This window comes from Octopus bimaculoides, chromosome 29 (assembly GCF_046866305.1).
Source record: "Octopus bimaculoides isolate indiv1 chromosome 29, ASM4686630v1, whole genome shotgun sequence".
NCBI lineage: Eukaryota > Metazoa > Mollusca > Cephalopoda > Octopoda > Octopodidae > Octopus > Octopus bimaculoides.
Window position 1 is genome coordinate 5,585,283 of NC_142956.1, and position 22,160 is coordinate 5,607,442.

The 22,160-nt window shown below is 32.3% G+C and overlaps 1 protein-coding gene and 1 long non-coding RNA gene across 2 annotated transcripts in view; both read right to left on the minus strand.

The window, feature by feature from the left end:
• Window positions 1–4,547, minus strand: part of LOC149130311 (adhesion G protein-coupled receptor G6-like) — a 564,593-nt gene extending 560,046 nt beyond the window's left edge. Inside the window, exons 1-4 of the mRNA XM_089345351.1 lie at window positions 4,412–4,547; window positions 3,107–3,198; window positions 980–1,163; window positions 185–288 (exon numbers count right to left, since the gene is read on the minus strand). Coding sequence (XP_089201477.1) covers window positions 185–288; window positions 980–1,163; window positions 3,107–3,198; window positions 4,412–4,532 — 501 coding nt within the window. The 5' untranslated portion in view covers window positions 4,533–4,547. The remainder of the gene's footprint in view (window positions 1–184; window positions 289–979; window positions 1,164–3,106; window positions 3,199–4,411) is intronic.
• Window positions 4,548–5,970: 1,423 nt separating this feature from the next.
• LOC149130315 (uncharacterized) lies at window positions 5,971–21,804 on the minus strand. The gene is made up of 3 exons (XR_016238972.1): window positions 21,733–21,804; window positions 11,717–11,788; window positions 5,971–6,039 (listed from the first exon to the last, which is right to left on the minus strand). It is a non-coding gene; the product is annotated as an uncharacterized LOC149130315 (long non-coding RNA).
• Between the last annotated feature and the right edge of the window lie 356 nt (window positions 21,805–22,160).

Consider the following 22,160-nt stretch of genomic DNA (forward strand, 5'->3'; position numbering starts at 1 on the left):
TTGCATGCTAATGGACTTTGAGAAACCACCATTGAATATATGATCATCATTGATGATAAAACTTAAATATGACTTGTAGATGTAATATGACATGTGTGTGTGTGCGTGAGTAAGAGAGAGGGAGAAGAGAGACAGAGATAAAGAAACGCAGAGGGGGAGCGAAAGAAAATACATGGTAACTCACAGCTCTAGATACATTTTCTGTTGTGTCTTCATTTTCAGTTAACCTCTTAAAAGTCGATGTGTCCACGGTATAAATCAGATGAAGTTCAAAGGAATGCGTCCAACCTATTCAAGAATACAAAAGAAAAACCTAGACATTGCGATTATAAATGAGACACGTGCCAAGGATGCACTGAGTGGCATATACAATGAACATAGAAGTATAAATTTAACAGTGTGTTGTCATATAATCACCGGTTATTTAATACTCCGTATGAAACCGATTTCTAACATCAGTTGAAGTGGGTCTATAATACTGTATACTTTCATTAATATAACCAGTCTACGGACAAATATGCAACTGCATTGCAAAAAGATTTTATAATATAACCGTTTAACCCATGACACGAATAACTGCCGTAACCCCAATGAAAGTGCAATGAATGCATACATGATATATAAATGTGCGTGTGTGTAAGTAGGTGTGTGTGTGTGTAGTTGTGTGTATGTGTGTGTATATATACATATTTGTATATATGTGTGTATATCTATGTATATATATGTATATATATATATATATATATATATATATATATATATATATAAATGTGTATATGAATGATATACACACACACACTTACTCAAACAGGCACATATATATTGTATATTGTATATATATGTGATTGCGTTTGTGTATGTGTGTGAGTGTACACAGTAACTCATTTTATCATATATTAACTATTATCCAATGTTCATATTAAACATTCATTTATAAATAAGTCAGGTCCGATTAAATCAAAGAATTAATAATACTTACCAGGGAAATCATTCTTGTTGCATAAGTTGTCGCTGCAACAAGCAACGCAAGCAGCGCCATTGGACCATTTTCTACATGTAAGGGAATTGTTTCTCACAGCTTCACGGCAGTGCAAGTATGTGCTGCAGGACCTTTTAAACTTCAATATACCGCCATTCACTGATAACCTATATTGGCAAAGAGGCTGTAATAATGAATATAAAAGTCATATAGTACTACTAAACAAAGAGCGACAATAGCAACGCAGGATTTTTAGCATGTAAAAGTCAAATCATTACTCCAAAAATTATTCAAGACAACAAATAAAATTGAAGCAAACTGACAAGGTTTTGGAAGATGAGTTACGTCATCCCTTCACAATATATTGACATATTCGATTTATAAATGCTTACACTATCCACCGTTATCATACGGCCAACGAAGCATGGTACATGTCAATACCATATCGGTCTGTCACCCACAATAAAGCACGAAATATTACAAATTATTCTCACACAAACAGTATTCTTTAGCCATAGCTGAATAGCGGAATGGACTTCAAAGTTTGCGCACAAAACGTACGAAAAATCATGCATGCAAATCTCATGAATAACAGAAAAAAGACAGCGGCACACGTCACACAAAATGATAGTCTTAATAGGCTCCTCAAGCCATGGAATGCAAAAGTAAAACCGTCCATAAATTGATACCGGATATATATGTTTCTATTCTGCATGCATAGTTTATAGGCATGGAGTAAAATACAATTTAGCCGCAGGAAATTTGGCGAGAAAATCGCCTTCATAACCGGACCCCAACAAACTTGTCAATGGTCAAGATCGCCACTAGCATGTCGGTCGCTATGCTTGTATCAATTAATTCGTTTCTAATGCTCATTAGATCTTTGTTCACTCTATTTTCTTCTACCAGTAACACGTTGCTCAATGCATTCGATTCTCATTTAATCGGCCTCCTAAAGACATCCGACTACCGGCAACTGGTGGTTACTCCTGCCAGTTGCTGCTTAACGAATTTATTAATCTTGTTCCTGTAAAATTAATCTTGCTCCTTGTCGAGACACTTGTAGCCTGCAGTAACTGTGTCCCCGTTTGAACCTGGTTTAAGTCGACCGAGTAGATCAATAATTTGTGTTTTGTAGACTTCTTTTAAAAAAAGATCCTACACTCTCCTTGTCCTCTGGCCTAGCACATTACTCTTTCTGAGACGATCTGGATAGGCCACACTTGTTGTCCTATATTCACACTGGTGCAGTTGAAAACTTCTAAGCAGGGTTGTGACGTTTTTGTAACCTCTTCATTGTAATTCATTGTAATTGCGTTACTATTGCGTCTAAATGCAGTTCCAAATTCCGCTGGTAAATATCGTAACGTCCCTAAAAAAGTTGCCAGACATCAGGAGAAATCGAGACGTCCTTTTTTTCTGTTGCAGCATATACAGCCACTCGGCACCCTCGCTGTGCGGTGGTTGTGCTTTCAGATCGTTGTGCAGCATCCAGGGAGCACTGATTTACCGTCAGGATTCAAAAGGATTGCTTATACTATGAAATTTAAGGATTTCCTGTAAACACTGCAACCCTATCGCCCAAACATAGCATTTTACGAGATAAGTATATATTAGCCATCAACAATGAACGTGAGTGCGAGCGGTCCAGAGGTCCTGGTCCCGCTAGTAGCTACTGCATCTATGTAGAGTGATTTGCTTCCAAGCTGATTCCTGGTCACGTACATTCATACACCCAACTGAAAGCGATGTTTGTTTGAGACAAAAAAGAGAAGAGGTAAGTCTGAAGCTTGTGGTTTTGATTTCCAGACCGGTTGATACTTTGTGAATTAATCACGACTCTTCCTTATATATTGTTCCAGTCTACTCTGTTGAAAATGAGTATCAGCTTTGAGTTGATCGTCCCTCTCTCTCTCTCCCCTTCAATTGTCATATCCTTGGCACCCAACTGAATCGTGAATGGGAAGACCGAGAGGGTGTTTATGTCTACATGTGACTACATAGGCACCAAAAACAATTAGCAAAAACATAGTTCAAGCTACTTTGGTCATACTGAGTTGCTATTGACGGTTATATTTTATATGGATATATTTTAATATAAAGGAAGAAAGTAACATTTCATTTTACCTTTGGGCCTGGACAACTTGTCATTTCTGAATTATTGCACATCATCCCTGAACATGTTTGACACTGCAAATTCTTTTGAAATAACGTCTTTCCTACAGAATATAAAATAATATAGTGATGGAATCAATGCATGTTAGATAAATAAATGAAATTAGCAATTATAACTATACACATGTTTTTTTTAGTTTCGTTGGGAAATATATCAGCTTTGTCACAAATTCAACTAAGAAAATTATGCAACCTAATTGCTGTGTTGCTTCAATATATCACATTCACAAAGACCTGCAATTAGCAAAAAGAGGGAAGTTACTCCAAGTTATGATTACGCTGTTGTAGAGTTAGCTTCCGTTAAAACTTGGGAATACTTTTTTAAATTATGTCCCAGGCAGCTCCTTTATAGTGTCCTCTTAGAAGAAATCGCCATAACACTTTCCAAACGCGACCAACTGACACTTCGTTTTTGTTCTAATCTTAGGTCCCCAGAGATATCCTCCAAGGTCCTCGGCACGACGAATCCGTCATTCTTGCACTCTTTTAATCTTACATCCGTAGTACCGGAGCTGTGACTTCTCAATGATCTCCTTGCTACCCTGTTGAGAAATTTCTATTTCACTTCTTTATTATTAGGCAGTTAGATACTTAATTAAGAAATTTGTTGCTTTATCAATCATTGAATAACTCACTCAATATGCTTTGGTTGTCAAAAACCTTTCCTCCTCAACCACGACCGGCCTCTTCAATAGCAAGCCCTCTCTACTCCAGGTTAGTCTTAGATATGCCTGTTTGTAAGCTAGACTTTTGGTTCTATATATATATATATATATATATATATATATATATGTATGTATATATGTTTTATGGATGGCGATGGGATTGTAAAGAGAGAGAAAGAGAGATGGTGAGAGACAACAATAAGGGAGACGGAGAGAGAAAGGATGTGCATGTGTGTATGTGTATATATGTGGGCGAGCGTTCATACATGCAGTCACTTTGAGCGTATGTGCAGATCTGTGTTTGTGTGGTATTGTTGATTCTGTGAGTGCTTTAGAGAGAATATGAGTGTTTGTCTCCGTGCGCCTCTGTGTCTGTGTGTATGTGCGTGTATGTATGTGTGCACGCACGTTCATGAGTGTGGTGTGGGGCGTGGGATTTGTGAAGGGTGTGGATGGTAAAGCGTGTCTTTATGTCTTTATTTTTTGGTCCGGGTTCATAACACATCATAATTTGAGCAGCAGAGAAACACCTGAAGTTTTGTTATTGGTAGAAGTAAAAACAAACAACAGAAGGAAAGAAGAGTTTACTAACCTTTACATTGCGAATATTTCATTATTGATATTAATTTGTCTTGTTTATTCCCTAAATTTGTGTGACACTCGCCTAGGATATTCACAGTTCTGTTGGATGTACTGCTTATATAATTTGACATGGCCGGCAGTTGACATCCACACATTATATCTGCATTGTTTCTGAGGTCACTGTAATTATAAAGAGAACTTTATAAAGTTGTTATTAATATTATTATTATTATTATTATTATTATTATTATTATTATTATTATTATTATTATTATTATTATTATTATTATTCAGTGAGAGAGCAGTGCATACCATCAAAGTAACACTGGGGTAAATTATATGAAGCCCAGCATACCTGTCATGACTACCCGTTATTCAGAACTTTATCTGAATACTCTTCAGACCAAAAAAAAAAAAAAAATTCCTGCAGCAGTTGACAAGAAATTATAATTAATATAATTTCAACCAGTGTATAGAAGTCACGACATTCATGTTCTTTCGTTTTTTGTGTTAATAACAACAAAAAGTGAAGTGGTTCCTAGTGAAAACTGAAAAGTTGTTACATCGCTACATTCTTATAGCATACAGCTTGAATAAAAAAAAGTGTCACTTTAAATAAGGAGACAATCCAGAGTCACTCGAAATTACTTCATTATGTCGTAGATTAGGCATATTTTGGTGTCGAAAATTTGATGGTAGTGATTTCAAACTGAATTTCAGAAAAGCAGTTTAGACGGGATGTTTTGGTGCTAGGGTAGTTGTTTAATTCTACGTAACAATTGTTCTTAAATGTATGCATGAGCCACAGTAGAAAAGTAATGCTTTGCACTTTCAGTTCCTGAGGCATACGGCTGTGAAGAAATACTCATAATAAACATGAGGAAACAATTAATAGCGATATATTTTACGCAAAGACAGAGAATCAGTTTAGACAGTAAATGAACAATTAACAGTTGATCTTCACGAATGATCTGAACGTTTTAAGTAAGAATAAAAAAGATATTCTTTAATAAAAACTGTAAGACACTTCAGCAAAGGTATAGATATAAAATTTTTCATGGATAAGTGTGCAGTATTAGACATGAAACCGGACAAGTGGTCAGCAATAAAGGCTCTAATTACTAGATGACCAGACTTTAAAATCACTGAAACAATGCGACAGTTATCAGTTTCTAGGAGTATTAGAATCTCTCAGCGTACTAGCTATAGAAATTAAAACGGAAATGGAGAAGGCGTACATGAGAAGGTGTGTGAGGAAGCTAATGAAGTCAAAGTCTAATGGTACGTATCTAGTGAAGGCTGTAAATACATGGCCACTGCCGTTACGTGTATTTATGAATATGGATTAAGTTAGATCACACCAACTCTCATGCAATTCAAAGCAGACTTTACAATGACTAAACACAATACATGGAAATAATCATTTTGACTTATTAAAATGTAAACTAACACATCATTATTTAATGTCAACTGCATTAAACTATTGTGAATTTGATAATCTTTCTTTATGGTATTAGATTTACAAAGTGTTACACTTTTCTAAGAAATAAAGAGTATTATTGTACATACATCTTCTTTATGCTGGGAAGGTATAAGAAAGCGCCATCATATTTTTGTAAACGGTTGTAGCTCAAATTTCTGAAAGAATCAAAGATAAATTAGAATACGTGAAAGTTAAATAAATCTGTTTTATAGTGTAATATACTTTCTACATTTTTCTTTAGAGAATACTGACAAACTATATGTTCATGTTCACTGTTTAGTTGCTTATTTCTCTGTATTGTTCTCCTGACGGTGTAGTTTGAACAGGAATAAGTTCGATCAATTTAGCTTTAACATGCCACGTAAACAGAAAACCGTCTGTGATACCGCAAAACAAAAAGATTGAAGAACTAGCAAACCTACCCATCTTCAATGGGAAATGAAAGGATGGTGGGAAATAATAACAACTTTAAGTATAAATGTATTTATACTGAAATATGGTACGGGAAATGTAATAAAATATAAATAACTGTTGGTTTTCATTATACTTATGTACAGCTTTACATAGTACATATTCATGATATTACGTTTACAGAACTTCTTTGTAAACGATATTTTGTGCTTAATCAAGACTAATTTTCAAGTTAGCTGAGTCCATTGCTCTGCTCATAGCAATATACAGCTGGCTGTGTGTAAACATCTGAGTGGACAGAAGCACACCAACACGATCCAAAGTTTGGCCCTGGAACTTGTTAGCTGTGAATGAGAAGGCTAGTTTGATGGGAAACTGCCTGTGTCGTATTGGAGGAAAAACTGGTTGTCGGAGGTCACCAGTGGTATCCGATGCATGCACAGGCGCTTACCACTGTGAGAGCCAATCTTTATCACTGCCTCGATGACGTGAGAATTGAGGTCCGTGGCGGTGTAACTTGTTCCGTTGCAATGTCCAATGGTAGGGTCAAACTTTTATAGGAGCATTATAGGACAATACTTTTTCAGTGATGGCCTATGCTTAGATAGTCCCGATGGATTCAAGTTGTTAAGAAAATCCCGTGGATACTAGTGATAATTTCCATCGACTATAGTGTCAGAACTTAGATATCGTCGACTTTCTCCAGGGAAGTTGTTAATCATGTGGTCATTTACATTATTTCACATTATTTCACATTTCACATTCGCAAAACATTTTCCTTTGAAGAGTTTAATCATTCGGAGTTAGAGAAAAGACATAAGGAGCAACATCGAGCAACATCGAGTGAATTGTGAGGATAAGCAGGATCATGTAATTTTTGGTCAACAACTCTCTCACACACAAGACTGTGTGTGCAGGTGCATTGTCGGGATGAAACCACCATTCTCTACATTGTCACAAGTTGGAACGTTTTTGTCTCACCACAACTGACACTGAAATTCCAAATAAAATCTCTAGTTAACAGTTTGACGAGGAGGAACAAATACTGTGTAGACGACTCCTTTTGCATTGACGAAACAAATCAGCATCGTCTTGAACTTAGACTTCAATTCACGTGCTTTTGGTGGGCGTGGTGACATTGAATGCTTCCCTTGACTTCATTGCTGCTTTGTTTACGGGACGTAGCCGAAACATTAGCTTTTGGCACCGGTGATGACCTTCGAAAAATAGTCCGGATTAACTGGCAAGTGTTCGTTTCAGTTCACGACACGCATTATGTCGTGACCGCTTTTCATCTTCCGTAGCAAGTGACGTACAAATTTTGCTGCAACTCTTTTCATTCCCAATTATTCGCGCAAAATTATCCGTTAGCAGTAGCTCTAAGACATAACAGTGGTATCGACAAGTTTCTCAACTGATCGATGGCGGTCCTCCAAGATGAGTTCATGAACTTTTGTGAAGTTTTCATTTTTCGCCCTGAACGAAGTTGTTATTCAGGCAACAAGTGACTATTCCTCAAGTGTGGAAACAACTTGTAAACTTGTGTCTTGCTCATGGTAGCGTCCTTGTCAATTGTGTCGAATATGACAATTGTTTCGGCCGGCGTTTTCCCCAGTAGAAAACAGAATTTCACGAAAACACGCTTTTCCTTCGTTTTAGCCATCGCAAAAATCAATGCACATGGTAGACGCACTGCAAAACAATGACACAGCACATGGCAGTACGACTGTGCATGAAAACGCCTGTCGGCAGACTGATCTCTGGTAGTGGCCTCTAGCAGCGGAAGTCTAAACTAAACCTAGCTTGCCCACCTGAGATAATTTCGGTTACTTTAAGGTACTTCATACACATACACACACACATACACACACGCTCACACACACACGCGCACGCACACACACACACATACACACACACACACACGCACACGCACACACACACATATATATATACAGGATGCGATGGGGAATTTTTTGCCAATTTTAATTTTTATTTCGCCAATCCAATTTGGTTGAATTTGCTTTTGTTACTGCTGAGAATAGTAGGGATAGTTGGGCATCGTCTGTGAGAAAATCAGCATCATGACGCAATTTACTCTGTCAGAAATTGGAAAACGACATACATGCCGCACTGGTTGACATTCGCGCCGGAAGCTTCAATACATTTCAAAAGTACGTGGGAGTCAATCTGATGTTCAAGCAACAAGAGACCATTCCTGAAGTGTGAAAACCAGACTCAACATGGAAGCCTACATCAAGTGCTTGGAGGGGCTAGTGTTGCCCCGGGCCAATAAGGTGACTGCTGGAAGACGCTATGTATAGTAACAGGACTCTGCACCATGGCACACATGGCAGGAGAACACAGTCATGGTTGTCAGACAAATTCTACGTCCACATCACCCCTAATATTTTGCCATCTAACTCCCTAGACTGCAACCCCCTTGATTATAATGCATGGGCGCAGCTGAGCGAGAAACGATAAAATTCCTTGTAATACCAAAGATGAATGAAGGCAAGGATTATGACAGCATTCACCACTTGAACAAAGAGACCACCCAAAATAGTCGCATGAGATTCTAAAGCTGTCTGGAGTCCGTGGTGATTTTATTGAATAAATTTACTCTTTAGTATTTCGAGATATTTTTAATGTCATATTAGTAAATATATCTATCAAAATCAAATGTCAGTGATCTTTTCATTTTTGCTTAACTTAGATGACAATTCATTTATCGCACCCTGTATATATATATATATATATATATATATATATATATATATATATATATATATATATATATATGTGTGTGTGTGTGTGTGTGTGTGTGTGTGTGTGTGTGTGTGTGTGTGTGTGTGTGTGTGTGTGTGTGTGTGTGTGTGTGTGTGTTGTGTGTGTGTGTTGTGTGTTTGTAAGTGCGTGTGTATATGTATGTATTTATATATGTGCGTGTTGTGTGTGCGTTGGGGGATGTAAAAGTCCAAACTTACAGGAATATTCAATTTAGTACTACCAAATTGAATTTTATAATCTATAATATATGTATATAAATATAATTCAGAGAAGAACCACCAATATGTAATTCAAACAATGCAGGAGACCATTCATCATCAAAAAAAGCGTACTCTACAAAATACTAATTCCCAAATCTTTAAAGTTTAAAAGAAAAGTATAAAATCCATAAAAATCTCTAAAATACTAGACTAAAAATTTAATTCAACTTCGTAAATTGATAAAATAGAAAGTAAAGTGTTGACTACGCGCGTTTCGTAGCCACATTATAGCAGAAAAAAAACAGTATTATTCACAATAAATTTATCAAGATTATATTCTACTCAAAATACAGTCACTCATCAGTTCTCAGGAAAAAATAAAAATTCAAATAACGTATCTTACTAAATAATTAAGAAAAATATCAGTACTTATAGAAAAGCTCTCGTTAGTACAATAATTTAAATGTAAACGCTTAATATTAATCATTCAAGTTTGAATTGTATATTGGTAGTTCTTTAAATTATATTTGTATACATATATATATATATGTGTATGTGTGTGCGTGTGTGCGTGTGCGTGTGTGTCTGTGTGTGCATGTGTGCGTGTGTGCGTGTGTGTGTGTGTGTGCATGTATGTATGTATATGCATATGTTCGCGTGTTTGTAAGTGTTGGAATACTCTGGAACGCCATGTGTATGGTCGTATGCCAATTGTCCATTAAGCATTCACAATTCGAATTGACTGAATATGTAAACGCTAATGCGGGAGTGCAAGTGAAAAATTATAAAAAGCATTTAAATATTGGAACTAAACTGTTTCGTAAATAAAATATTATATCTGATAAAGTTTGCATTTATTAAAACAATGTGTAAAACTTTGAAATTAATGTAGAAAGAACTGTCTAATCAACAAAATAAAGCAGAGGGTTAGATAAAATACATAAATAAAAGCTGAGTATATAATGAAAGAAACTTTGCTGTATATAATTCTGTAAGTTTAGATCTATTAGGGAGATGATCAAAGAAAACGTTAATGGATACAGCGTTAAACTTTAAACTTACACGATTAGACATAGTGTCTGTTGATATATGGATGTGTGTGTATGTGTTAGTATGCAGGCTTGTGAGTGTATACATATACATTTGTAATTGCGTGGGGTTTATTTGTTGTCATTCCTTTCTCTTTGAGATAAATGTTTAGGGGAATATAAAAAGGGGGAACAGCACAAACACGTTTGTATACAAAAGGAGGTTATGATATAATATACCAGCGCAAAATAAATATTGAGACCTAATGCACTGTATGTGCCTGTTACGGTATGTCTGTTACTACATTTGAGTCAACATGTGTATGGATGTATAAACATGTAAGTGTGTGTGTGCGCGTGTGCTTTTATTTGCATAAATATATATATATAAATATATATATACGTCTACATATATATTTACATGTGTGCGTATATGTCTGTGAACATGTGTATATATATTTTCGTGTGTATATATAACATATATGTGCTTGTGACACATGTATACTTACATATATATGTACGTGTGCATGTGTATTACTATAAATTGTTTTGTAATTGTGTATGTGCGTGTGTTCGTGTTTGTGTGTATGTGTGCGTTCGTGTACGTACGTGGAGGTGCGTGCGTGTGCGTGTGTGTGTTCATGTGTCTGTTTGTGTGAGTCTGCATCTGTAAATCTGCCTCTCTGTCTGCAGTTACAAAAATGGTATTGAATGCAAAGAAATTCAGTTTACAATTCAGATTCGTCATATTTCTATTTAAGTATAGTTATATGTATGTGTATATAAGCATTGTATCTTTGTGTTTGCATCTATTTTATCAACCTTGAGTGTTGCTCCCTCTACATCTGTATGCTGAAGGCTTTATATATGTTAATACAATAGAAACAAGTGTAGGCTTTATAATATGAAATCTAATAAACGCAACTGTCTCTATATTTATCATTTGTTGTCAAAATGTTTGAATTTTTCGGAATTCTGCTAAAGGATATTTGAATTTATTTATCATGCATAAGGATTTAAATTTGATGTGTATTCTACTTCTCATTACTGGTGTCTAATTGTCGAATATAGTTAGATCGGAATCTCTGGGTTTCCTTACTTCTCCCACATGGCGTTTCCCCGTATTGGGGAATCTTAGTTTTTAATCGTTATTTGTTACGTTGTTCAGATCAATTTATATAAATGACAACACAAATGTAAACCACAAACACTCATATCCTTAACCATTTTCACACACACACACACACACACACACACACACACACACACACACACACACGTACATATACGCAGACACAAAGTGAACGTCTGTTAGAGAGGATGAAATAGAGAGCGAAGATAAAAGGGAAGAGAAAATATGTAGAAATATATAATCAGATAAATAATATCAGGAAGTTCAAACTTACAAATCCACTAAATTGATAAGACTGTCGAACGATCCATGTTCAATAATCACGATTAAATTATTGGTTAGATCTCTGAAAAATGGAAGAGAATTGCTGAGAAATGTTATAAAGATGATTAGTCACAAAATTTTAAATACGCATATGTTTAATCAACTGGATGTAGATGTAGAAGAAACGGAAGTAGAAGTGCAAAAATTAGATGGAGATAATGAGGAGTGAAGGTTATAATGATATTGATATTGATGAGTTTTGACGAAGTTGACTGATTATAAAAATGATGCTAATGATGATGTCGTTTATGCTGATGAGATGATAATGAATGTGGTTTTGATGATGGTGATGATCGCGTTCATGGCCATGATGCTTATAATGACAATGAAATACAGAAGTAGAAAAATAGAATTGGAAGCGGAGAATAGAAGAAAATTATGAAGTGAAGTAGATCATGGTGAATAAGAAACTGATAGGAATAAGACGAAAGGGGAAATGAGGCACACACACACACACATAGGGGCAATGCTACAGTTGTTTATAGCCCCAGGATGACATCTCCACCAGCTGCCAAAACGACACACTACTTGTGTCTTGTATTTGCAAAGGAATATCATGGTTCCCATCCCTGGGGACCATTACGTATCATTACGTAATAAACACAGAACCCAATTTCTGGGTAGTAACTCGTCATCGAAACCCTGGTCTGTGTGTATTACGGAAGGCGAGAGATGGGAATGTTTTTTTTTTCCTTTCGCAAATACTAATCAAACACAGACAGTATGTCATTAGGCAACTGGAGATATCTTCCTGGGTCTATAAAAACAAGAAGCATCGTTTCCTAGTGGACCTCCACGTTTGCGTATCAAATATACTTTACGATTCCGTGCTGCTGCTACTGTTTATGTCTCGCTCAGAGATTTGATATTGGTTGTATATATATATATATATATACATATGTATACATACAAATATATTTATATATATACATATATATATATATATATATATATATATATATATATATATATATATATATATATATATATATATATATATATATATATGTATGTATATATATATATATGTATATATGTGTGTGTATATATATATGTATATGTATGTATATATATATATATATATATATATATATATATATATATATATATATATATATATATATATATACATATATATTAGATCATCCCATAACTAATGCGATCTTTTATACATGTTTCATTTTCAAATTTAAGATAAAGACTTTTAATCCAAAATATACTCAGCTTTATCTTCTACAATGTTCTTCCCTCTGTCTGGTAGACGAGCAAGACCCCCTCATCCAAAAGTCACTTGTCCTTCACGAAAAATACTCCTCCACTACTATTCTGACCCCGTCCCGAGGATTCACATTTCTTCCGTCCAAACGATTTTGAAGATTACGGAAGAAATCATAATCGGATGGGATAATGTCCCGTGATTATGGTTAGTTGGGCATCATTTCCCATTCAAACTGCCCCAGCATTTGGAACGTCGTCCCCGTTGTCTGTAGCCAAGCTTTAACCTGATGGAAGAACACCTTTCAGCTTGAAACCAAGGATGATCAATTTCCTTCTAGCGCTGGCTTACGTCAGTCAGGCTGTCGCAGATAACAACACCTTAAATGTGTGAAGACCTCCTTCAGCTTGGGAAGCTGGTGTTACTCCCTACTCTATCCACTGTCTTCGGAGTTTGGAATTTTATACAGAAACCATTTATCGTCACAAGTCACTATTCGGTCTATAGAATGTTCATTTGTGAGATGTGACAGGAAAGAAGAGCAAGCACTTACTCTCTGCGTGCGTTTAGCTCGCAAAATTTGTGAAGAGCCCATAATACAATTTTCTGACTGTTTCGATGGCACATATGTGTCTGTGAATGGTTGAATTACCAAATCGCAGCTTCTCTACTAGTTCCTCAACAGTTACGATGAAATTGTGTTCCCCCAGTGTTTTGCAGGACGTTCTCGTCGAGTTCTGCATATTTTACAGGATAAGGCTCTTCGTAACTTCCGGCTCTGAATTTCCGGAAACAACGTTGACACATGCTTGCGATTATTGTCTGATCCCCATATACTACATTAATATTCCACGCACTTTCCATTGCATTGTTACATTTATTGAACTCATTACGAAAAATATAACGAATATCCTATTATGTCAATAATATTAAAGCTTTAAAAAAATACCGTTAAAATCTAACTGCACTCTACAAAACTTGCACTAAGAATACGTAATACTAGAATTACTACCTTATTTTATAGCAAGCTCATGCAGTCATGTGTTCCGTCCCCCGCCGACTTCTAGTTCAAGAAAACTTCATTATGTATGGAATGAGCCAATATATATATATATATATATATATATATATATATATATATAGTTTTAGGGAAAATAGTCAATTTTCAAGAACTCATCGATGAAAATCCACTATCACATATAAAAAAATTAATAATTAAAAGCACAATAAATGAGTATAATATAAAGTAAAGTAAATATCATAAGATAAATATAATAAAAAGATTACACGTGTTTCATAACTAATTTTCAAATAGAAAAGAAATTTAAATCGATTAAAATCAATTGAAATTATCGAAAATAAATTCTATTCAAAAATATAGCTACTCGTCAGATCGTAAGTAGAACAATAATTATATATATATATCTCAACCAACAATAAGTACCAAATGAATTAATATGAAATACTTATTATATAAAGATAGAAAAATTATTTAAAAAATATCATATATTGTCAAAATAATAACCATTCAATAATCATCCCTTCATCCATTTTAATAACATGTATATTACATACAAAAAACATCTTACATAAATTATCATTCTTTTAAATTATCATTGTTTTAAATACAAGTTGAACGAAGTTTAAGTTTATAATAATAATGAAGATAAAATTAGTACATATTTAACCGGTGTAATAGTTAAAGCTATACTATTTAAAGCTAAAGACGTTTATTTAATTATAATTAAAGATCAATTGAATAATAGAAAATTACAAGATTATTTATTTCTACAAACGTAATAATAAAAAAATATGAATGAAAAAATTATGAATGGAAAAATTATGAATGAAAAAATTAGGAAAGAAAAAATTATTAAGAATAAAAGATTAAACTTTATATATATATACAAAGTTTTGATTTAAAAAAAAACTGTAACGATATTATAAACTATAAAGATTAATAATTAATCAAATATTATTAATCAAAAATAATCGAAAATATATCAACACTATTCAAGTCGAAGTTCTAATATTATGTTGACATGAAACTATAACTTCTAAATAATTTAGTGTTAAATAAGTTATCTATTAAAAATAATCTATAAAGAACCAAATGAATAATATAAAAAGAAGAATACATATTATTTTCAACTAGTAGAAAATCTTTAGCAAAGTGAAAAACAGTACTTATCCAAATTTTTCCGTAATTCAAACTGAAAACTAATACGTTATCTAATAGCTATAGCGTTTTAAGCAAGAGGTCGCGTGAAAATACTACGTTAAAATAGAACGTTAAAATAGAGAATAGAATACGAAGCATGAATGAAATAATAATACTTAAGTAAATGAATGAAAAATGTTTAAGTTTATATAACTAACAACATAAAAAGAACAAAAAACTATAGTTTTCTTATAAAACATATTAATAAATATTAAATTCTAATATATAATAAATAAATAATAATACTAATAGTCGTAAATTAAATAATATTATGAAATAAACTAAAATACTACTATTGATTTAGTATAATCAAAATCGTAGATGTCATTGTAATATAAAACCTTAAACTTACTAAAATATTAACCAACCAATAAAACCAAAATATAACTACTAGAATAATTGAATAGATACCCCAACACACACCCTAATACATACATATATATATATATATATATACATATATATATATATATATATATATATATATATATATATATATATATATATATATATATATATATATATATATATATATATATATATATATACACTTACATACATATACAAATATACATACTTATATATAAAAAACATATAAACATATATACATACGAATATACAAAATAATATACGTATATACACACAACATACACACATATATACACAGAAAAAACATGCATATACATATACATATATACATATGCATATATACATATATATACATATATATATATACATATACATAAATATATATATATACACTTGTATATATATACTTACTAATTTATATAGACAAATTACACACACTCACATATATACTAATACCCATATATATACATATATATACACACATTTACATAAGTACATACATAAATATATATATACATATACACAAAAATACTCATAACTATATATATAAAAAAATATACAAAATATACACACAAATAAAAATTCACTCAAATAAATATATAAATAAGGAATATTCTAAAAGAAAACTACACTCACGCACTCACTCACACGCACAATATATATAAATATACATCTATACTCACAAATATATATCTTTATACATACATGTAAATACAAATATACACTCAATATACACAAACATATAAAAAAAACACATATATATATATATACACTTAAACCTATATAAATACATACGTAAACATATATACATACTCCTAAAAATATACATACTTACTAACGCATATAGACTAAAACTCACACACTCATATATATACATATACATGCATATACACATACCCATATAAACAAAATAAATAAAAAATCATTTGCTAAAGTTTTTATATAAATAAAGTAGTTTATGTCTACATTTTATTTTTCTTTCATCAAAAGAATTAAGTAAATTATTATCCTTATGAAATAATATCTCTTTAAATTCATTATTACATAAATTACAAAAGTTATGACCTATATGATAGGATTTAGCTTTATAAACTATCTCCCATTTTAAAATATAGTTAATATTTTTAGCTTTAAGTTCCCAAATATATTTACTAAGGCCAGTAGAATTAATTAAATTTCTATTCTTAAATTAGTGCATATGTTGAGCTACTCTTAATTTAATTTTATTAGAAGTCGAACCTATATAAATCTTATTTAAATTATAACCATTATGTTTATTTTCATTCAATAATTTCACTATACATTTATACACTACATCTTTCAAATTACATTTATTATTAAAATTACATTTAGTTTTATCTAAACATGTACAATTAATTATATCCTGGTCAACATTATTACTATTAAAATTAATATTAGAATAATTATTAAATTAAAATTTGTAGTACTTATTTAACTTAAATTTATTAAAAGAAGAGATAATATTAGCAACATTATTAGTAGTGGAATAACCTACACCAAAATTATTTTTAGAAAAAATATAATGATATTTTTTATTATCTCTAAGGAATAAATCAATAACTTTAAAAACTTCATTAATAATGTTAGTTTTAACTTGAACGCCGTATGGAATAATTAACCAGAGTTTGTTCTTATAGATATTATTGAATTTATTATTAGTATTATTAAATTTATTATTATCATTGAAAAATGTTAAATACTATTTAAAATTGTTTCCATTAAAATTAAGTTTATGTTTAGGTAATTTATTATAATACCAATTATTCTTATTATTTTTATTATTACCTAAGAAGACATTGTCATGAGTGTAAAAATTATGTTTATTAAAAAGTTCATAATTATTATAATTATTATTACTACAATTATAAAAATATTTCGGATTATTAAAATAATTTATATTATTAGTATATCCCGCTTCTTGCAGGGCTTTATTATAATAAGGTGCATGTTTTTCAAAAATCTCTATATTAGAAGATAGTAAAAATATTCTCTTACCTATAGTAAATGTTAAGGATTTTTTCATTGAGGGTGGGTGATTGCTTTTAGCATGAATGTATTTAATATTTTCATTAATCTTATGGTAAGGTTGGGTATTACCAGGAGATAAATTAAAATTAGCATCTAAATAATTAACGTTATAATACTCATTATAAATAGTAATCTTTAAACCATTTCTTTTAAAAAAACTATATATTCTCTTCTTATATAATTCTAGTTGTCTATTAGTGCAATTTTTAGTAAGTAATAAAAGGTCATCCCTATATAAACCACCCTCCAATTTTAAGTTTTCAAGTTCAAGTACAGGCGCCCCCATTGGTATATCAAAATAATCTCTGGTATCTTTTCTAGCCCACAATTTATCATATTTAATCAATGATTTCCTAGCCATTTTAACTACATTTACTTCATCGTTAGCCATACCTACTTTCTTCATAGCAAAAATTAGGGCCTTATTTAGTACAATTTCATTTATGGAAGAATAATAATTGTCAATATCAATTTGAATAAAAATTATCTTTATGGTCTTTTAAAGTAATTCTAGGGTGCATCGGTACATAAGGTTCTGTCTTACTATCAAGTTCGTATTTAAACATTATTAATTTAGAGGCCTTATTAATCAAATTTAAAGTATTTTCTGGAACTATCTTATATTTTTTATTAATTTATTTCTCTAATAAATAATCATATAGTTTTACATCTAGTTTATATAAGTTCCTAGTTTTACCAGATTGTACAATAATACCATCCATATTTCTAAATTGTTTAATTTTAATGGCTAAATTTCTTAAATAATCATTATGTCAATTTGGATATTTATGAAATTTAATATTTTTCACTACTTTCCAAATACTATCCTCTAAAATCTGTAAATCCCTATTATACGCTGGTTCTTTTCTGGATTTAAATTTAGAATTAATGTAATTTAAATTATCTACATCATGAACATTAGTAATATTATGAATATTATTAAAATAAGCTTTCCATTTCATTCTAGTAATAAATTCTTTAATATTATTAATAAGTTTCAGAATATATTCCTTTCTAGATGGGATGGGGATATCCTTCAAAGATGAATTCCAAAACAGTGGCTCAATCCTACCTGTAAATTCCATAATCAACGAAAAATTGAAAGTTAAATACAAACAACAAATGTTAATTATAAATTAGAAAATTATAATAATATTAGGGACAAAATCCAAAATTACTGGTAAAAAACTCAATTAAAATCAATTTATAAAAAATTAAAATTAAATTGAGCCTTATAGATAAAGTATATATAAAATATATAGTTTTAGGGAAAATAACCAATTTTCAAGAACTCATCGATGAAAATCCACTATCACATATAGAAAAATTAATAATTAAAAGCACAATAAATGAGTATAATATAAAGTAAAGTAAATATCATAAGATAAATATAATAAAAAGATTACACGTGTTTCATAACTAATTTTCAAATAGAAAAGAAATTTAAAGCCCTTGTGGCAGTCTACAGCATGCTGATAGAAGATGGAGTTAGGTTTCCTTTCAATGTAGTTGTCCAGGTGTTCTTTGAATCTATCATTGATACTCCTATCCATCTGCTATCAGCATGCTGTAGACTGCCACAAGGGCTTCTTAGGGAGTCTTAGATTAAACATCTTGTCCAAACATCCAACTGATGCAATGCTGAGCCAGGTCACTGAAGCTGTCTGTATACAGGAGTACAAACCCTCTCTCAACCGTAAATCCGAGTGGGGTAACATCCAGATTCCACACGGGAGTACACCTCTATAGTCACCCTTCTTTCTCTTTTACACGTGGAATTCCTTTCAATACATACATGTTGAGATGCATAATACATATATGTTATTATATATATAACCGTATGAGCGTATATAGTTTGATATGTGTGTGCGTGTGTGTAGATGTATGTGTGTGTGCACATGTGTGTATGTGTTGTGCGTTGTGTATGTGACTGTGAGTGTGTGCATGCATGGGCGTATGAGTATGTGTAGATATGAGTGTGTGTAGATACATCTATGTGTGGTATGTTTATGGAGGAAAAAAAATGCATATTTGAATTTTAACCGTTATCCTTGTATTAGTGTCATACATATTTGTATATATGTATGTGTGTATGTGTGTGTGTATATATATGTATAGGTGTAGTGATGGTTAAGCGTATATAGGTGTGTACTTTAAGATATGTATATTTGTGAGCGTGTGTGAGTGTCAATATGATTGTGTATACTTATTTATATATGTATAAGTAAGGTTATATATGTACATATATGTATCTAAGACGTTGTATCAATTCACCGTTAGACGATGGTGAGAGAGGCAAACGCACACACACACATATATGTGCTTGCGTGTTTACATATGTGTATATGCATATGTATATATGTGCGTATATACAACCTTCAACAAAGTAACTGTCATGTATACAACTTGAACTGACGCACATATCAGTACATAAACATACATTCACATGTATATACATATGCACACACACACACACAAACACGTCTACACACTTACCCTATTACTCACGTACATCCATAAGTACATACGTGCATACTCACATACATACATATATACATATATACATACATGTGTATAGTCATGCACACATGCACACGCATGTACACAGATGCATACGCGCACACATGTACACGCACATACATACATACATACATACATACATACATACATACATACATACATACACATGTACATATATATCATGAACTAACTATTACTTTCTCAGATGCAGCACAGAATTTTGTCAGTGAACAGGTCGCGGTCTCAAAGCGACGAAAATATTTTGACAAATTAAATTTAAATGTTGAAGTGAATCTAACGGATTTTGTGTGTTATTTTAAATGGCTTATAAACACCTTCCACGCTGCAATTGTATATATATATATATATATATATATATATATATATATATATATATATATATATATATATATATATATATATATATATACTATTTTACATGTTTCAGTCATTTGACTCCGGCCATGCTGGAACATGTATATATGGCGTTTACTTCCTTTATCATGTATCTGAGCTTAAGATACCCGAGTCATGTCTGAAGGAACAACGCGACAACGAACGACAATTCGATTCTTGATAAATCAGGTGAGTTGTCTGCTACTTTAACATAAACAAAAGTATTCGGCTTTTAAGGGACAATTCGCGCAGCTCATTGTGGAAGGCAGTGGTTCATATTCAGGAATGTTCTTTACTGTCTACCAGGGTGGCTTTCCGTGACATTCGAGTGAAGATACGCTGGTCAACAAAAGAGCAAAACAGTTGCGGACTTTCGAAAATCGATGAAGGGATTCCCTAAGTAGATGTCACCATCATTCTGACACGATTTATTCTTACATATGTCAGACATATTCGGGGGTCTTTTTGCAGATGACTACTGCAACGGCCAGGCAAAACAGGAGTGATGGTGTTGCTGAGAAAGACCTAGAAAAGGAGGACATTTTAAAAAGTTTCAGACGCATGTTTCTGCTAAATGCAAACTTTTCTCCAACTCGTACTCTGATTCCAGTGTGTTTCTGACGGTAAACAGTCAAATTCTTTGGAAGCATAAAACAAATGCATTACGATGTGCTTAGTATTTCTTATCCAATGGGAAAACAATAAGGGAAAAGATAATGAAGGAAATGAAAGGAGTGTATAACTGTCCGGTGACTCAAAGACAGAAATATATATAAGCACATACCAACACTTACATAATATCCTTCCTATCATAGGCACACGTCCTGGAATGTTGTGGCAGGGAGTTGACTGATTGCGTCTAATCATCGACCCCAAATGGATGAATGGTAAAGTCGACCTCGGGCGAATTTGAACTCAGAAATCAAAAGCGGACGAAAGGCAGCTTAAGATTTTCTCCAGCGTGATAACATATTTACCGGAACGCCGTCTTAATCACATGCATATTATGAAACAACGATGTCAAACGCAGACATTCATATTCTCAATCACCTTCACACATTCACAGACGCGCATAGCAAGAGAATGGGATTTAGAGAATGTCCAGAAGAAGGGTGAGAAAGAAAGATGCGAATTCATTAGTTATTTAGAAATATAGAATCAAGAAAATAGTATCAGCGAAACTGATCCAGCTTACAAAATCTTTAATCTGGGTAGCTTTTCGAATGTTCCACTTTTGATTTTCGAGATTTTATTGTGTGATAGATTTCTGTAAGGATTCATAAGAAATGAAATAGAAGAATTTAGTCATAAAATTTTAAATATCATGTCTAAACAATAAGATGCAGAAATAGATGAGAAAGAAATAGAAGAGAAAAATAGCTACAACATTAAACAGATGAAAGTGAATGAGAGGTGAAATTCATAACATTGACAAAGTGATCAACAAATTTCATAAATTCAAAATTCTAAATTTCTGCTTTTACACTTTCGGGCACACCCACTCCTATTGGCTTTCACCCTCTCTTTTTTTCATTTCTTCTATTTTATGTATTAATATATAATATTGAAATCTCAGCGGAATATTCGTTCCTGGTCTCATGGGGTTTATTGTGTATCACCTAC